This window comes from Microtus oregoni, unplaced genomic scaffold (genome assembly GCF_018167655.1).
Source record: "Microtus oregoni isolate MIOR12 unplaced genomic scaffold, Mior012 000037F_ref0000500, whole genome shotgun sequence".
Classification (NCBI taxonomy): Eukaryota; Metazoa; Chordata; class Mammalia; order Rodentia; family Cricetidae; genus Microtus; species Microtus oregoni.
In genome coordinates this window covers 8,672,234-8,689,293 of record NW_024543096.1, presented here as the reverse complement: position 1 = coordinate 8,689,293, position 17,060 = coordinate 8,672,234, and the positions used below count along the sequence as shown (strand labels likewise).

At 42.9% G+C, this 17,060-nt stretch overlaps 1 protein-coding gene across 1 annotated transcript in view; it reads left to right on the top strand.

Moving 5' to 3' along the window:
* The window catches only part of Neb (nebulin), a 182,217-nt gene extending 168,573 nt beyond the window's left edge, over positions 1–13,644 (top strand). The window contains exons 146-157 of the mRNA XM_041631527.1: positions 33–125; positions 588–680; positions 4,255–4,347; positions 6,502–6,594; positions 6,889–6,981; positions 7,317–7,409; positions 8,272–8,379; positions 8,690–8,873; positions 9,119–9,211; positions 10,161–10,304; positions 10,673–10,779; positions 13,028–13,644. Of these exons, the coding sequence (XP_041487461.1) occupies positions 33–125; positions 588–680; positions 4,255–4,347; positions 6,502–6,594; positions 6,889–6,981; positions 7,317–7,409; positions 8,272–8,379; positions 8,690–8,873; positions 9,119–9,211; positions 10,161–10,304; positions 10,673–10,779; positions 13,028–13,201 (1,368 nt within the window). The 3' untranslated portion in view covers positions 13,202–13,644. The remainder of the gene's footprint in view (positions 1–32; positions 126–587; positions 681–4,254; positions 4,348–6,501; positions 6,595–6,888; positions 6,982–7,316; positions 7,410–8,271; positions 8,380–8,689; positions 8,874–9,118; positions 9,212–10,160; positions 10,305–10,672; positions 10,780–13,027) is intronic.
* Positions 13,645–17,060: the final 3,416 nt, after the last annotated feature.

Below are 17,060 nucleotides of genomic sequence, written 5' to 3'. Positions count from 1 at the left end.
TTTGCTTTCTGGGTATTCTAATTATTCTGCAGGTTATGTACAAAGAAAACTTGGGAACAGGCATTCCAACCACTATCACCCCAGAGATTGAGAGAGTCAAGCGCAATCAAGAGAACTTTAGCTCGGTATTTATGGATATATGAACTAAGAAATTCTTTCCCTTTAAAAAAAAAAAAAACTACCAGAATAACCTACCGGCCTCCTTTCCACAGTAACATCTTAACGGCTCTGTGTGTTTGTGTACCGCCCTCTGATGAAAGCCCCCGGCCCCATCCGGAATGCCCACTCTTCTCAATGCTCTTTAACATTCTTGCAACTGACTGGTGTGAACTAGGTCTGGAATACTGTCAGCAGAATTAACAAGCTTCCTTGGGGTACTCACACCCTAGAACCCAGTCCTCCTTCCTCCTGTACCTTTCTCTTCTAAGATGTAGCGGTGTAGAGTTCATCTTTACTTTTGCAACACGCAAAAGCATTGTCCTGACTAAATGCTGCTATCTAAAAATCTCCCTCCCCATCCCAGTCCCTCCTTCCTCTGTCTCTGGCTTGTTTTGAACGTCTTCTGGGCACTTTCTTGTATCTCGCAGGTTTTGTACAAAGAAAGCTTGGGGAAAGGAACCCCTACAGCTATCACTCCTGAGATGGAGAGAGTCAAACGCAATCAAGAGAACTTTAGCTCGGTATTTCTCAGGGGCAAAAATCCCAACCCTAATTCTTATTTTTTTTTTAAAAAAAGGCACCTTAATGTCTTTAACATACAAATGTAAAATGACTAAATTCATATAATGAAAGAATGATGCCAATATTAGTTAAGATTTCAACCCAAATCTAATGTGATTTTTAATACTAATGTGAAATTTTAACTGTTTTTTTAATGTTTAAACTCAACTATATATTACTTTCCTTAAAAATCTATAATTCTCAGTTTTCTTCCTCCAGTTCTAACTAGTGTGGTACAGGTCAAAAATAAAATCTAACATCCTTCCCCAAAGGACAGCACTAATCAGAATTGTGATTATTGTGGCTTTTTTTTTTTTTTGGTATACATAGCTTTTTCTAAATGGTTGTGATTCTTAAACATCTTCCTTCAAAAATAACAGTAACTCATTTATGTCAGCGAGTTTTGTTTGTATGCCATACAAGATGCAGGTGAGCTTTCCTATGAGGAATGTATTCAGGACCACTGCTAAGTTGATAATGTTTATGAATATTTATTAATCTCCTCAAGCCCTCAGTTTTTCTGATTCAGTGCTGTCTGTAACTCATAGATATAACTTCAACAAGATAAGTAGTGTTTGGTAAAGCCTAATCCAGTACATTTGAGAATGTGCGTAAGCAAAAGGGCCCTGTGTGTGCCCTGATGTCAGAGAGACCAGCCATTATATGGTGTGCACCTACATGCACAAAGCGGTCCACGGTTGCTCTGTTTCTCAGTTTCGCTTTGCTTCTTAAGAACAAGTACTCTTGGAGATTTGTTTTAAGGTCAGATTTACCTCAAAGATGGATCCAGGCTGATGTGATTGTCGGTTCTGTGCACGCAGATATTGTACAAAGAGAACCTGAGCAAGGGGACTCCCCTGCCTGTCACTCCTGAGATGGAGAGAGTCAAGCGCAATCAAGAAAACTTTAGCTCGGTATTTGCGAGAAAGTTCCTTTAACTCCGTATTAAAAATAATTCCAATAAAACAATTCTTACCATTTATCCCTTTATAATAATTTAACAAATTCTTTAAAAAAAAAAAACAAAACTTACCAACTGAATCCTTCTGTCCTGGACATTGTACTTACCATTTAATCTTTGTTTTCTTTCTACTTTCTGAAATACCCCCATAAAACATCGTTAGATGTGTAGGTGGTATATCTGTATTAACTTAAGTGTCTGTACGTGGTGGTGGTGGGAATTGGACTTGTGGCCTTGCCCGGGCTAGGCAAGTGCTCCACCGCGTGGGCTCCCCACTTAACACTTGAAATTGTTTTCCTTTGCAATGTGGTTAGTACTGGTACTTTTGAAACTGGTTTCCCGACAACCCAAACCTGGTAGCTTGTATTTACATGGAAATCTTTCAGTCGGATGTTTCCGGGTTAGTGCAACAAGAAAGACACTGACCCAAGGCCGTGTGCAGGACCAGCGCCTTTGCGTGGGAAAGTGGTGTCCTTACCACAGGTCCCACCTGGGTGAACAGCAAAGAAAAACACTCAGCACTGGCACCAAAAGCCTCAGTTTGATAGTTCTGATTTATGACTAGAAATTTACAAGTTCTATATTATTTTTTTTTTTAAGACAGGATCTTTCTAGATAGTCCAGGGTGGCTTTAAATGTGCCATCCTCCTGCCTCAGCTTCCCTAGTGCTAAGAAAAGCATAGGCGTGTTTTTCTTTTTAAACATGCCAATTAAATCAGAGAGCATGCATTTGCATTATTGTCTTCCCTTTTTTAACTGATGTTTCTGAAACACAACAGTCATCAATAACCCGTGATTCTTCCGTATAAGGAGCTTCTGGGCCTGAAACGAAGATTCACGTATCCTCTGATAAGTTAACTGGATCCGCTTTGGGGGAGGAGGCCCACCTGAGTTAAAGTACTTGCTGCCAGTTTGGTTTTCCGTGGAGCCATCCCTCTTTCGCACAGTGAGGAGTGTCTTCCTGTGACTCCTCCTTTTGTTCTGTCCCTAATTGCTGCTCACTAACATCTTCCCAATTTCAATGCGTTTTCACTGTATGCGGTTTTGTCTTTGGGGGTACTTAATTTACTGTTTTCCTTTTTGTGGAAATGTATCACCTTTCAAAATGATATTTTTAACTATTTCTATATTACAGTGTATTATTATGTATTTGAAACTAATCATTCTAATGGCCCTGGACAAGTTTTTCTCTGTTCAAGTATGATTCGTGTCGATTTTACACCAGTTATTTATTGTCCAGGAGTACCCAGGCCTTTTAGATACTACGGGAAAGACTGTATGTTAAACATGGACTTTTGGATTTTATTATTTCTGTAACCTTAGCCAAGACCGATTTAGTCCGAGAGAGCCCAGATTCTGTCTGTAGTTGTAAATGCCTATTATGCACTGAGACATGTCTTCTGTAGAAAAAGGGACCATGTGCTGACTCGACAAAGACTGTCTCTTTGCATAGTGGACATTTCTGTGCTCTCATGATGCTGTAGTTCTCCCCTACCTCTGTGGGTTAGAGGAGAAAGGTGAACCAAAGAGCTGTACCCATCACCAGCACCCAGGACGGTGGGCGTGGTCTTTCCTGAAGGATGCGTGTCTCAGTCTGACTGTTCGTGTCCCTCCCCACCCCGTGCTCTCTCCTGCTATACAGGTGTTGTACAAAGAGAACCTTGGGAAAGGTATCCCGATCCCCATCACTCCAGAGATGGAGCGAGTCAAACACAATCAAGAAAACTTTAGTTCGGTATTTACAAATTAAAAAAAAAAACCCTTTAACTGTTTTTAAAATGCTTTTAAAAAGATTAATGACTGGAACTTTAAAATCTAATTAACTTATCCCAGTTTTTAAAATATGACCTGTTTGGTATCCAACTTAATGCTGCTGTTTCCTATGAATTGGTTTCCATACCTCGGTTAAACATTAACCTGATCATTAAAAGTATCCCAGCTTAAAAAAACGTAACAGCCTCGGTGTCTCAGCATCTGTGTTTACCTTGCTTTGGCAATGTAATGTGAACACAGTTTCAAAAGTTCCATTCTGTGCAGATCCGGTCTCCGACTCCTTTCCTATCCTAACCTCCCACTCTCCTGGCACCTGTATAGTCCTTTGACATTTCTCTAGCATCTTAACACAATTGTTCTGAATATGTTCACCCGGACTAAAAATTAAATACTTTGACTTCATTGGAAAGTCAATGAAAGTATGTATCAATCTTCCCATAGATGAGACTTATAAAACTCAAACATCTTTCACATGATTTATGACAATAACTTTTCTTGGTTTGGTTGCTACTCCCCCCACCCCCATTTTCCCTCATAGTGTTAACAACTAATTTCTCCCTTCAGAGTGACCTTTATTGCCTATGCTGCACAAATTCAAACAGCAAATGTAACAGAACCTCTTTAATGTCTTCATCTCTGCGGCTCCTTCCTGCAATCCGTTCCCTTCCAGGTTGCAGCTTTGGTACTTCCCCATCCCTAACTCCTCTTCCTCCCCGCCCTCCCACAGCCAGCTGCTCAACAGGAGAGGAGGGACAGTGATTGACAGCTCTTTCTGTTCTGCATGCTTTCTCATCACCTAGGTGCTATACAAAGAAAACCTGGGGACAGGAACTCCAATACCCATCACTCCCGAGATGGAGAGAGTCAAACACAATCAAGAAAACCTTAGCTCGGTATTGGAAAGAAGTGGGGGAGGGGGGGGGGGAGATGCCATTTAACTCCAGATCCGAACTCACCATTAAGCCCTCCTCCCTCCTTTGCTTCTAATGGATCTGATTTTCTTTCTCAGTTTTATGTTTGGACCTCTGTTACTTCACCTGATGCTTTTAAAGACGTTAATATATTTTAGTTTGGTGGATAACAAAACCGAGTTCTAACCATCTCCAATCCCCGCAGTTGCTTAGGAAGTGCGGCGCTCGCAAAAATGAAGGGAAAAAAACAGTGGGGATGACTCTACTAGCCTTCGCTAGCTAGCAGTTTAGGGTCTTGCTTCTGCAGCACACAGCTTCCTAGCCCGGTAACAGCTTCCTTAAATAGCACACAGCAGCTTGCCAGCATATAACTCCTGGCTCCTGTGTTATTTTAGACCAAAGAATTTGACCTTACCTTTCAATGAAATGCCACTTACCACTGCTTTCTCTGATACTTTCTCATCATACAGGTGCTATACAAAGAAAACCTGGGCAAGGGAACCTCTTTACCCATCACTCCAGAGATGGAGAGAGTCAAACAGAATCAAGAAAATATTAGCTCGGTACTCTGATCAAAAAAAAAAAAAATACTTCTTTAATGATTTTGGAACAACTTCAGTGATTTAAAATAATTCCTATTAATCCTACTTTTAAAAGGCACCTTAAGTGTTGTCCATTTCTTGACTACGTTTATCCTTCGTTCCTAGCCCTAACTTAATAACAAAATTGCTTTATTCCATTTAAAATTCTAATATCGAGGTAACAAATTTTCCTACAAAATATCCTTCTGCTCATCTCTCCCAGACTTACTCTCTGATATACCCACGGACTCCTTATGTGCTTGAAAAACTTGGGGGGACCTTGATGGGTGCAATAGGAGGTATAATGGGACTTTGTTGAATATTGACATATTTGATGGCTTGGGGTTCACCCCACCAGATTTGAATCAGTCCGCAGGGCCTTACACAGGCTAATATGGGCTCTTACACTGAGTTATGTTCCAAACCCTACTATCACAGATGTAGGCAAAGAAAGCTTGGGAAAGTAACTCCTGATTTTCTTCCACAGACAGTGATGTAAACTCAATCCAGTGGTGTTTCTCATATTTGAATAAGTTGCTTAAGAAGGTGTCACCAAAAAGGCTTTTTGTCTTCAATGATTTTCATTTTGATTTTGTTCTCTTCATTCTGATCTTTAGCGATAACTATAACGATCTATTTCCTTCAAGCCTGTGCTCTCTGCTAGTAACCTGTCAGTGGCTGGGGGATAAGGTCTGTGGGGACATTAGCTTTCAGTAGAGAAGTTATTACTCAGCAGTTGTTACCACCTGAAGGCTTCGCCATCAAAATCACCTGGAAGCTGATGTAACCAGGTTTCTGGGTCTGGCCCGGGCTCCTTTCATTTTGTCAGTATGGAGCTGTGAAAGGCATTTCTAGTAAGTTCTCCCCTGACACTGGCCCACTATTCGAGGACTTGGAGAACTGCAGGAAGAGACTCCCTCCAGAGTGCCATGTCCCAAATCTCCCAGGTCACCTAAAGAGACACCAGGGAAGACACAGAGGTTGAGGATTTATTTGTCAGGACATGTGTCTATTGCTATTCCACGCTGGTCGTGTAATTGTTGAAAACATTTCATGGCTGATACATGCGGACTCTTTAGTAAATAGAATAAGAGTAAGAGAAACACTTGCCCGGGATCCACAATTTTACTCTGTATGAGAGCCTGTGCTGCAAAAATACCCATTAAACAACTGTTGTTTTGGGGAAACTTCAACCTCTGTGGTACAAGCCCTCATGGTAACTCCTGACTAGATGATGTACCAGGGGTCTGACAGTCGTGCACCCGTGGTGAAATGATGGCAGGACTGCGTCTTTTCTGGGACATCACAGTCCTCACTTGGAATCTGCAAGCTTTAGGGCAAGGTTGTACCACAGAAACGTGTGTTTTGCTCTAACTGTAATCAGCTTCTCCCGTGAAAACATGGACTGCTGTCTAACCTCAGTGCCTAACTGATTTGGTGCCCAGGGCCTTATCGAAAGTTAATGTATTTTTCCATTTCTCCTTTTGGTAATTGTAACTCTTTTTTGTTGTTGTGTCTCCTTTTGGATTTTTTTGGATCTGCTGGACTCCTTTAGGTTTTGTACAAAGAAAATGTGGGGAAAGCCACCCCAACCCCTGTCACTCCAGAGATGCAGAGAGTCAAACGCAATCAAGAAAACATTAGCTCGGTATTGTCTTGAGAAATGAAAGTGCTTCTAATTTTACTAAGTAACTCTTGGCAGTTTGGCCTGCTCTTAATCCCATCCAAAATTAAAAACCAAATTGAATCGCAGTTTGGTTACTCTCCTCTAAATACCACACACATTTATCACTGCCATTAACCACCTTTGCTTTGTTCCTGAGAGCTATTCTCACTCATAGCAACAGGTTACACCTAATGTGTCCCTCCACCCCCAACTGTATATTGAATTGATTATTGCCTCCTAGTGAGTGACTCTTAGGTACCGCCTTGTTTCTCACAGGTGCTATACAAAGAGAACATGGGGAAAGCAACCCCCACACCCTTTACCCCCGAGATGGAGAGAGTCAAACGCAATCAAGAAAACTTTAGCTCGGTATTTGAAAGGAAAAAGAAAAAACATTAAAATCCTAACAAGCCTGACCATCATGGCAATACCACTAATTTTTCTCACATTGTTTCCAAGACTTGATACTTCTTAAAATCCTTCCTTGGCCACTTAAAAACAAGAATTCAACCTTGCTAGTTGTCACTGAGTTCGGGCCTTTGAGCCTCTTGCTTTCCACTGTAACATTTTAATGGCTTTCTCCTCCTGAGGTGTTTCTCATACTGCGTGACATAAATGAGCCGTAACCACAGCTAAATGACGACTTTTCACGCCTGTGTTTTCTTTTGCTTTCTGATGGCGGGATACTCTCTTGGCTCCTCTAGGTATTGTACAAAGAGAATATGAGAAAAGCAACTCCGACACCTGTCACTCCAGAGATGGAGAGAGCTAAGCGCAACCAAGAGAACATTAGCTCGGTATTTCCCGACTAGAATGAGCAGTGGAACAACTTGGAATTAACATTTTAACATGATGGAAACACGCCTTTGTTGTTCACCTGAAAACGACACTAAAACTTAAAACGACAGATAATGCAACATCTTGGGAAATGTTTTAACCTCATAAAAATGTGCACTTCGTTCCCTGAAAATTTACACTAAAATTAACACAGCCATGCTTTTCCACCCCAAATGATCATACTAAGCATACGATAATTGCCTATGGTTTTTTTCCTGTGACACTAGACTCAGGTAGTTTTTCATAACCAGCCATAACAAATTGACTCCTAACATCTTCTACCTTCTGCTGTTATTGCTAAGGTACTTTATTAAATGGGTAACAGGCCCAGAAAATGACTATTTTCACTTTGATATTCTTGCATTTAGTGTCTGGAAGACTCTGATTTTGGTTTGGGCATATTGGTTTGTGTAATCTGGAAATCATCTAATGGTTACCTACTTCAAAGGCCAGGTCTTTCAAACTCCTTTTGGTATCAGATTTAATGTAAATACCACCAAATATTCCGGCAGTGGTTTTGCAATGCCTAGAAAATTCGAGAGGCCGTTTTCTTCCTCTCTTTCAGACTTGTACTGTGCCCCTTTTCCTTTGAAAATGAAACCTCTCATTTTCAAAGTCAAAACAAGTTTTGTGTCTACTGATGCAAGCCTTGCCTGTCCTTGCTCCAATCTGGTAAATTGCTAATCCAGTATCTGGCCACCTTCTGATGACTCCAACTTCCCTCACCAATTTCTTCCATTTAAATGAAGCTGTTGAAGTTGTTGAGCTTAAGAATTAGAACGATGCCATGCCGTGTGCTCACGCATGGTCTCTCCTCCATAGGTCCTTTATTCTGATAGCTTCCGGAAACAAATACAAGGCAAAGCTGCCTACGTGCTAGACACACCAGAGATGAGACGAGTGAGGGAAACCCAACGGCACATCTCAACAGTAAGTCGGGAATTAGTTGTTAAATATATTTTTGTATGTATGTGCCTGCCTGTCGGTATGTTTCCTATGTGTGTGCAATGCCTGCAGAAGCCAGGAGAATATCCGAGCTTTGGAACTGGAGTTACATATGTTTGAAGTGCCTTGTGCTGGGAACTGAGCCCAGGTCCCCCATGAAAACAACACACACTCTTGCCTGCTGTGCCATCTCTCCAGCCGCAAGAACTCCTTCCGACTGGTGGGCCAGCCTGCTGGAACATGTCCGGAGATTGGTTACACTATCATATTTTCATGAAGTAAATATATATTTCAGGTAAAATATCATGAAGACTTTGAGAAACACAAAGGCTGTTTCACGCCAGTGGTGACAGATCCCATCACTGAACGAGTGAAGAAAAACACACAGGACTTCAGTGACATTAACTACCGAGGTATTCAAAGAAAAGTGGTAGAGATGGAACAGAAACGGAATGACCAGGATCAAGATACTGTCACAGGTAATTGACAACAAAGGGACAGTTACACCAAATGGAAGGAGGACACAGATCTGCGAAAGAAAGCCCCATTAGCCGGTTCGCAAAGCTGAGGTCTCTCAGGCATCTTCTGCCAGTTTTGTTCTGAGACCAGATAAGCTAAGCAGGACAGCCCAGCCCTCCTGTGATTGCCCACACTCCTTCTTAGTTCTCAAGTTACAGACAAATGTGAGAACATATTTTTTTCCTGACTGCTGGCTTTCTTTCAGGTCTGCGTGTCTGGCGTACTAACCCTGGTTCAGTCTTTGACTATGATCCAGCAGAAGACAACATCCAATCCCGGAGTTTACACATGATCAACGGTACGCAGACTCCCAGAGATGCGGGACAGAAACATCACCATCTAGCGGAGTACACCCAATGAGCGTTTCCTCCCGCCAGGGTTTCCCATCTTCTGAGCTTGCTCATTGACTGGTGGGCCAAACTCAGCATGTTCAGTTTAGGAAAAAATCTTGACAAACTGTTGGATTTCGTGTCTCCTTCAGATCCCATTATTATCATGTCTGTATTTTCCTAAAGAGAAAAATTAATAAAGATGACAGTAAAATACATAGACAAAGGGAAGAGAACACAAATGTTCATCAGGAATCTTTGCAAGAGTCCTGGCACATATTCACACTGTCTGCTTATATAGAAAATAAACCACTGGGCCAGAGATTGTGTGTCCGTTTAGTCCCGGTAATGGGGGTAGAGGCCAGCAGATCTGAGTTCAAACCTCGTTTGTTCTGCACATTGAGTTCCAGACCAACCAGGGCTCCATGGTGAGACACGCTACTTTTTGTTTGGGTTTTTCTTTTTATGTATGCTATACTGTTCGTTAAGGGTTTATGCTATGGATAAAGAGAGACCAGTAGGGACTCCTGGTACTACCCTGACATACACAGTTTTAAGGCTGTGCTCGTAATACCATGGGACACAGGACAGACACTTCCATCTATCTGGAAGTGAGGGAGGCCTTTCTGGAGAAACCAAACTGAATGTGTTTGCCCTCTATGCGTTGAAGTGAACCAGGAAAAGGAATGCGGTGGTGGGAAGGCCCTGTGTTAAAGGCAGACACTGGTCGGAAACCTCCTTCTGCCACCTACGCCGGCTTTGACCATTTAATCTCCCATCTGAAAGGGAGAACAACTACACTAGCAGAATTGCATGTAAATCATAGGAAACCACTCAGAGCTACATTCCACAAAAACAAACGAGATGACAGAGGCGTCACTGCTGTAGAAAGAAACCTGTCTCTTTCCTGTTTCCCAGCCCAAGCTCGCCGGAGCCGGGAGCAGTCGCGATCCGCCAGCGCAATGAGCATCAGTGGGGGCGAGGAGAAGTCTGAGCACTCCGCGGACCAGCGCCTTTCCACCTACAGCGATGGAGCTGCCTTCTTCTCGGCCACCTCATCAGGTACAAGTAGACTTTCCCAGATGGGCATGGTCCTGCACACCTGAGGCCAACCGTGCCACGCAGAGAATTTGTCCAGTCCAACAAACATGACACCAACCAAAACAGTGAAGCGGATGGTATGGGCTATCATGAGGTCAGCTCACGGATGGTTACTAAGCACTGTTTTAAATTTAAAAGTTAATTATTTTTCTGGGCAAAGACTAGAAGTCTTTGTGGAGTTACACGAAGCTACGTGGTTAATTTTCATAACTTTCCTAGCTCTTCTCTTCGCAGGAGTCATTCATTTAAAGGACAACCCTGCTTGGTTTGTAACCACCGATGAGCCGTCTGCCACACGCCTTCACCAACTGTTTCTTTCATCTTCGCAGCTTACAAACACGTGAAAACCACCGAGCTCCCGCAGCAGCGGTCATCTTCCGCGGCCACCCAGCAGACCACGCTGTCTTCTATCCCTTCCCACCCATCTACTGCTGGAGTAAGTAAGGAGTAATGGACACAAAATTGCTAGACTTGTGTATTGTTTTTGTTTTCTTTTTCCTCAATTCTGACTGTGAAATATACAAACACATATAAATATGCAAACTCGTCCTGCTAGGTCCATAAAGAGTTGCTCATATGTATATACATTTAGGGCTGACCACTTAGTATTAGATAACCAATTACGGGCTTATTCCAGACGGATTCTCCTCGCTCGTTAATTGCCTGTTACTCTGGGGGCTGGCCTTGTAAGATCTCTCCCAATTGCCGAAGCCTTACTTCAGCAGCCTTATTGTTGAGGTTTCATGGCTGCAACATCCCTCTCCTCCAAGTTAGGCACAATCCTGAAGCAGGTATCCTAGTCCTCTGGCTTGTTTTGGGGGGATAAGGGATAAGACCAACTGAAGGTATATGGATTTGTAAGTATTTAGAATGCAGTTAAGAGATTATACTGGTTTAGGAAAGAGACAATAATAGATTCTCCTCTAGGCTCCATTGGGTCATTGACTAGGTATATATAGTTCCATGCATGTTAACTCTCCACTGAGTAGGCCTTAGGTCTAGTTAGACCGCTGTTGGTTATGACCAAGATGTAAGTGCCATTATTACCTTTTAGGAATGTCTTACTGTGCTGGTCATTTTTGTAGCCCTTAAGCATTCTTGCTGGGTGGGCCTGTTGATCTTTCTCCTCCGGCAGCTTGCATGGCACCTTCAGACGTTATGAGAGTTAGTCCTCAGGGAGGAGACCTTGAGGTCAGATCCAGCTGGATTTCCACACGCCCTGTGTCTGAAGTGGATGGTGTCTTCAGCAACAGGCACTTACTTTCAAATTATGAGGATCAATCAAAGGCAGTCAGCATAGGTTTTGGGGATCTTTTGGGCTACTCTGCCATCAACTCTAAAGGAAGTTTCCATGCCTGGTACTAGAGTTTGTATCAGTCTATGGCTCGTAGGGGTAGCATTACCGCTCCACTGACATCACTTCCTGAAAGAAATAGACTTGTCAGGTAGGATTGTTACACCTGCTTGCTTCCTAGCCTCATTTACCTGAAACACTCTTTTCCATCATTTCACTCTCAGGTGGTACCTATGTTTTTAAAGTTGAGTTTCTTGTAGACAGCAGAAATACGTATTTTATCTCTTAATCCTTTCAGCTTAACCATTTCTCTCGATCAGAGAATCGAAGCAATAAATACCAACTTTCGGGAGTGGAGTTGCTTGCTGTCTGTTGTCTTAGTCCTATTTTGCACTTCAGTAATTAAAGCTTCATCTGTAACATATTCTTCCACCCAAAATATTGCTTCCAATGTTCTCTGCAAGGCTGCTTTGCTAGGTCAGGAGGTCACTGCGCAGTCTCAGGCTGTAAAAAAAAAATCCAGAAGGAGATTTTTGTCTTGTACAAGGTGACCAGTTGTCCACAAACATCAGTAGGACACCTGAGGGAAGCTTTGCCCTCAGTTTCCGCCTAGCCCATATGGCGAATGGCCTTTGTTTCGGTATGACCACGCCATGTCAACAGTACACATGCACTCAGGACTTCCTCTAGGAAGAGGTCCTCTGCTCCCTCCAGAGTCTCTTTTCTTTATTACACTTTTAAAAGATTTTTATGAGTGTTTTCCCTGTACTTATTTATGTGCCCCACGTGAGTGCAGAGGTCAAAAAAAGACCACTGGATCCCTTGGGACTGGAGTTACAGTGTGAGCCACTGCTTAGGTTCTAGGAAGCAGATCCTCCAAAAGAGTAGGACGTGCTCTTAATGACTTTGCCCTCTCCAGCAAGAAAAAACAGTAGGTAGCTTGAGAGTGGGAATAAGAGTGAAACATCTTGCCTGGGTGTGGTGGCGCATGCATTTAGCCCCAATACTCAGGAGGCAGAGACAGGCAGATCTGTGAGTTCGAGGCCAGCCTGGTCTACAAAGTGAGTTCCAGGTCAGCTAGGACTGTTACACAGAGAAACCCTGTCTCAAAAACCAAAAGAAATAAGTGAAACATCTTTTTCTGTTCCCCCTAACGGTTCACTCATGTTATTTGCTTTGGAGACGTGTTTATTCATAACTTTAGCATCTTAAATAATACTTCTGGTGTTGAGTTGGAGGCCTTCATAAATCAACATATGATCTACAAATATTTTATGAGATTTTTGTTTTGTTACTGGTTTTTGTTTTGTATTTGTGGTAGCCGCACACCTAAATTTATCAAAAAGGTTATATCTTATTATATTTTCCTTGTTTTCATTCCCATGAACAGAAAATCTTCCGTGCCATGTATGACTATATGGCTGCCGATGCAGATGAAGTGTCCTTCAGAGATGGAGATGCTATAGTGAATGCTCAAGCGATTGATGAAGGCTGGATGTATGGCACTGTGCAGAGGACCGGCAGGACCGGCATGCTCCCAGCCAACTACGTGGAAGCTATCTAAGCACCTCAAGATCTCCATCAGTTTGCAGTGTCTGAATCTGTCCTCTGCAGGCAACATTTCAGGAGACATCAGTGTACCCATGCTCTCAAAGTGCCTAATATTTTCACCTGCATCAATATCATTTAATGTATTGCCATCTCCTCTATAGGAAACCTGAGTGATTCTCCATGAAACCAAACATTAATTCATCTGGTCAGTCCTTAAACTAGACTTTAAAGATTCATTCTTTTCTAGATTTACAGAGAAAACTAAAGAGGGCAAACACATAAAAGCTCATTTTGAAAATTATTACCATCAATTCCTTTCCGTTTTAAAGTAAATTGAAATTCACAATAGAATTTTTAAAAGCTTCTGTAGTGCTACGTAACCAGACCAGTCTTTCCCAATTATAAAAATGTTTTGACATTTATTCTGGACATGCCAAACAATAAAAGAAAAACAGAAGAGTGAACCACGTTTGTCTTGTTTTCTTGTGTTTCTACTCTTGTTTCTGTAAGTTATAAAGATGACAGTCGACAAACTGGTGAGAAACTGAAAGCTAATAAACTCCATAGTTCTGCAACAAACTGCTCCTGGGCTAAACTCTAATAAAATCCCAGCTTAAAAGTTACCAAATTTGGAACTGGAACAGTGGATTGGTGGTTAAGAAGCACTGGTTGAGCTGGGCAGAAGTGAGGCATGCCTTTAGTCCCAGCACTCAGGAGGCAGAGGCAGGAGGATTTCTTGAGTCAAAGCCAGCCTGGTCTACAGTGCAAGTTCCAAGACAGCTAGGACTACACAGAGAAACCCTATGGAAAACAGACACAGAAGCACTGGTGGCTCTTCCAGAGGACCTTTGTTTGATTCCCAGCATCCACGTGGCAGCTCACAACCATTTGTAACTGGAGTCCCAGGGAGCACATGCTCATGGTGCAGGCATATACACAGGCAAAACATCTATGCCTATAAACAATAAAAGCCAAAGGCAAAAAGAGTTACCAAGGTTTTTTAATGTACTGATAATGAAGTGAAGACATTCTCAGAATGGTCCATTTTACATATGTATTGGATTTGGTTTAATTCTTTCAGCTAACTCGTATCTCTTAACCAGAGAATGGAGACAATTCATACCAACTTTTTGGGCCAGTATTAATCCATACTTATTTAACAAACTTCCCTTAAGAGCGTTAAAGAAAGAGCTATGGGATGCAGTGTTGAGGGATTTCTGCCACCTGTATGCAACGGGATACAATATGAACTAAACCTTGTGTGAAGGAACAAGGGGTGGAAAGACAACCAGTAACGAATGTCTGACCATTACTTACTAACTTGTCCTTCTGGAGGCGACAAAGGCTGTCCTTTAACGTGATAGCTACGTTAGTACAGCTGACCAGAGCCAGTTCTTTCAGTTGCTTTTTGGTTTTGGCATGCTAGATCAATCCAAGGGTCCTGGGCATGTTAGGCAAATACCCCCTTTTCCCTCAAGTTTCTTACCATGCTGCCTCTCTGAGACTCAAGGGGTCGAATGCTCTAGCAAAAATCACACACTTATGAATATCAGAATGCCGGGTATTGTACTAGATAATGGAAGTCATATGCAGAACAAAGTTGGGGTCCTCACAGTCCCAAGAAAAGGCATACTTACCTATATTGATTTCCATTACTGCAACAAAAGTCCTAAAGTAACTTAAATCAGGAAAGGTTTCTCTGGACTCAACAGTTTTGTGACGATTTCAGTCCAATTGATCCAGTAAGGGAAAGCAATGAATTTCAATCTTAGTGACCGTGCAGTCAAAATAAACACAAACAGACATGGAAAGAGTAGAGAAAGAGTACCTGCAGAAGGCACGGGGTTGCTTGGGAATCTGCAAAGCTGTGTTCTCCCCAAGCAAAAGATAAAGGAGTTTATTAGGGAGGCTGCTTTTGCTTGCTTTCTATTCTCATCAAAAGCAACTGGGGCTGGTATTTAGCTTATACTCCCATGCCACAGTCTGTCACCAACGGTCTCTAGAACACAGACATCATGAAAGAATGCTGCTTAATGGGACGCTCCTTACGGCCTACCCATCAAGGAATAACAACACCCATAGTGAGCTGGGTCCTCCCACATCAATCAATACAATCTTCCCAGACTTGCCTACAGGCCATCTGATGTAGACAATCCCTTACTGAAGGCTCCCTCTTCCCAGTTGTTTCTAACTTGAGTCAAGTTGAAAAAAAAATTTTTTTACCAGCACAAAGACCCATGTTTATCCTTAAAAGCAAGGCACTGTAGAAAGGGAACATTCTTGCATTCCTGTGAATGCCCAGTTTGCACAATAGTGTTTTAGCCCAAAATAAGAGTACACTAAAGGTGCATCAGCACAAAAATCTACCCCTTTGGCTGCTTTACTTAGTCACTAACAAGTCCCAATACATAGGAATGTATGACAAAGGAAGCCAATTCATCAGGGTTAGAAGTAGAAAAGGCCACAGTATCGCAGTCCTTTATGGACATGGCCTAAGCCTCCAGCCCATCATCTACCAATATCGCCAGAGACCAAGCCTCAAGCCTACCTGTCTAAAAGACTTTACTCAATGGCAGCTGGTTGGCCCCTATGCCTTAGAATCCTTGTGGCCACCGCCCTGCGGGTCAAAGATGCCTCAAGGTAACCTCGTACCCAAGAACCACCTGACCAATGGATGAGTGGTACTGGCATGACTCGCTGTAAGAGCCTCCTCAATAACCACCCCCCCTCACCCCTGCAGATCCGTTTCCTTCTGAGTGCAAGCTTGAACTCGGCATCCCTACTCCCTGACCCTGACCTGGAGACTCCATTACATGATTGTGCAGAAATCCTGAGCCAAGCACACAGGCTGAGAAAGGATCCATACGACCGGCCCGCTCCAGATGCAGAGCTTACCTGGTAGATGGACAGGAGCAGCTTCATGTGGGATGGCAAGAGGTGTGCCAGGGCCATGATGGTGACACAGGAGGACACTGTGTGGGTTATGGCCCAACCATCAGGGACATCAACCCAGAAGGCTGAACTCGAAGTTTTAACCAAGACACTGGAGATGGTGAAGGGGAGGAGGCTGAAAGCCTACATGGACAGCCATTGTGCCTTCGCCACGGCCCACGTTCATTGAAATAATCTGTCAGGAACTGGGGCTCCTCGCTGCAGAAGGAAAGACTACCAAAAAACAAATGGAAGATCCTGGACTTACTGGCAGCCTATGACTGCTAACCAAACTGGTCGTCTCCTGCCTGAGACATCAAAAGGCTGACATGCCAGTGGTCGGTGAAAACCAGAGAGCTGATAGAATGGCAAGGAGGCAGAACAGACTACTGATGTCCTGGTGCTCACTCTGCCAGACCCAGTACCTCCCAATCTCCCAAACTACACCTCTGAAGATTTGTACATGATATATAGACTGCCAACAGCACAGAAAACAGAAAATCGACGGATAATGGGCAGAGGGATATAGTGATATTTTAATAAAGCTTGCCTGAAGATCAGAGTGAAAAGCTAACCACACTAGTCAGCCATACAGGCCAGGCAGTGGTGGCATGCACCCTTAATCCTGGCAACCGCACTAGCCATAGAAGCCAGGCAGAGGTGGTGCACACCTTTGATCCCAGAATATAAGGCAGAATGAGACAGGAACTCACTCTTTTCAGTCTGAAGATCTCATAGAGGTAAAAGCTCTCCAGTGGTTGGCTGCTTTGCTTCTCTGATCTTTCAATTTCAACCCCAATATGTCTCTGGGTTGGTTTTTCTTTGTTAGTCATGCTACAACTAATGCCCAACTTTTAGGGTATACATTCATGAAATAGCTGTCTGTGACCTTTCAGCTACCAACATAGGCTGGAGCTGCACGTGACTAGAGTCACTGCCCT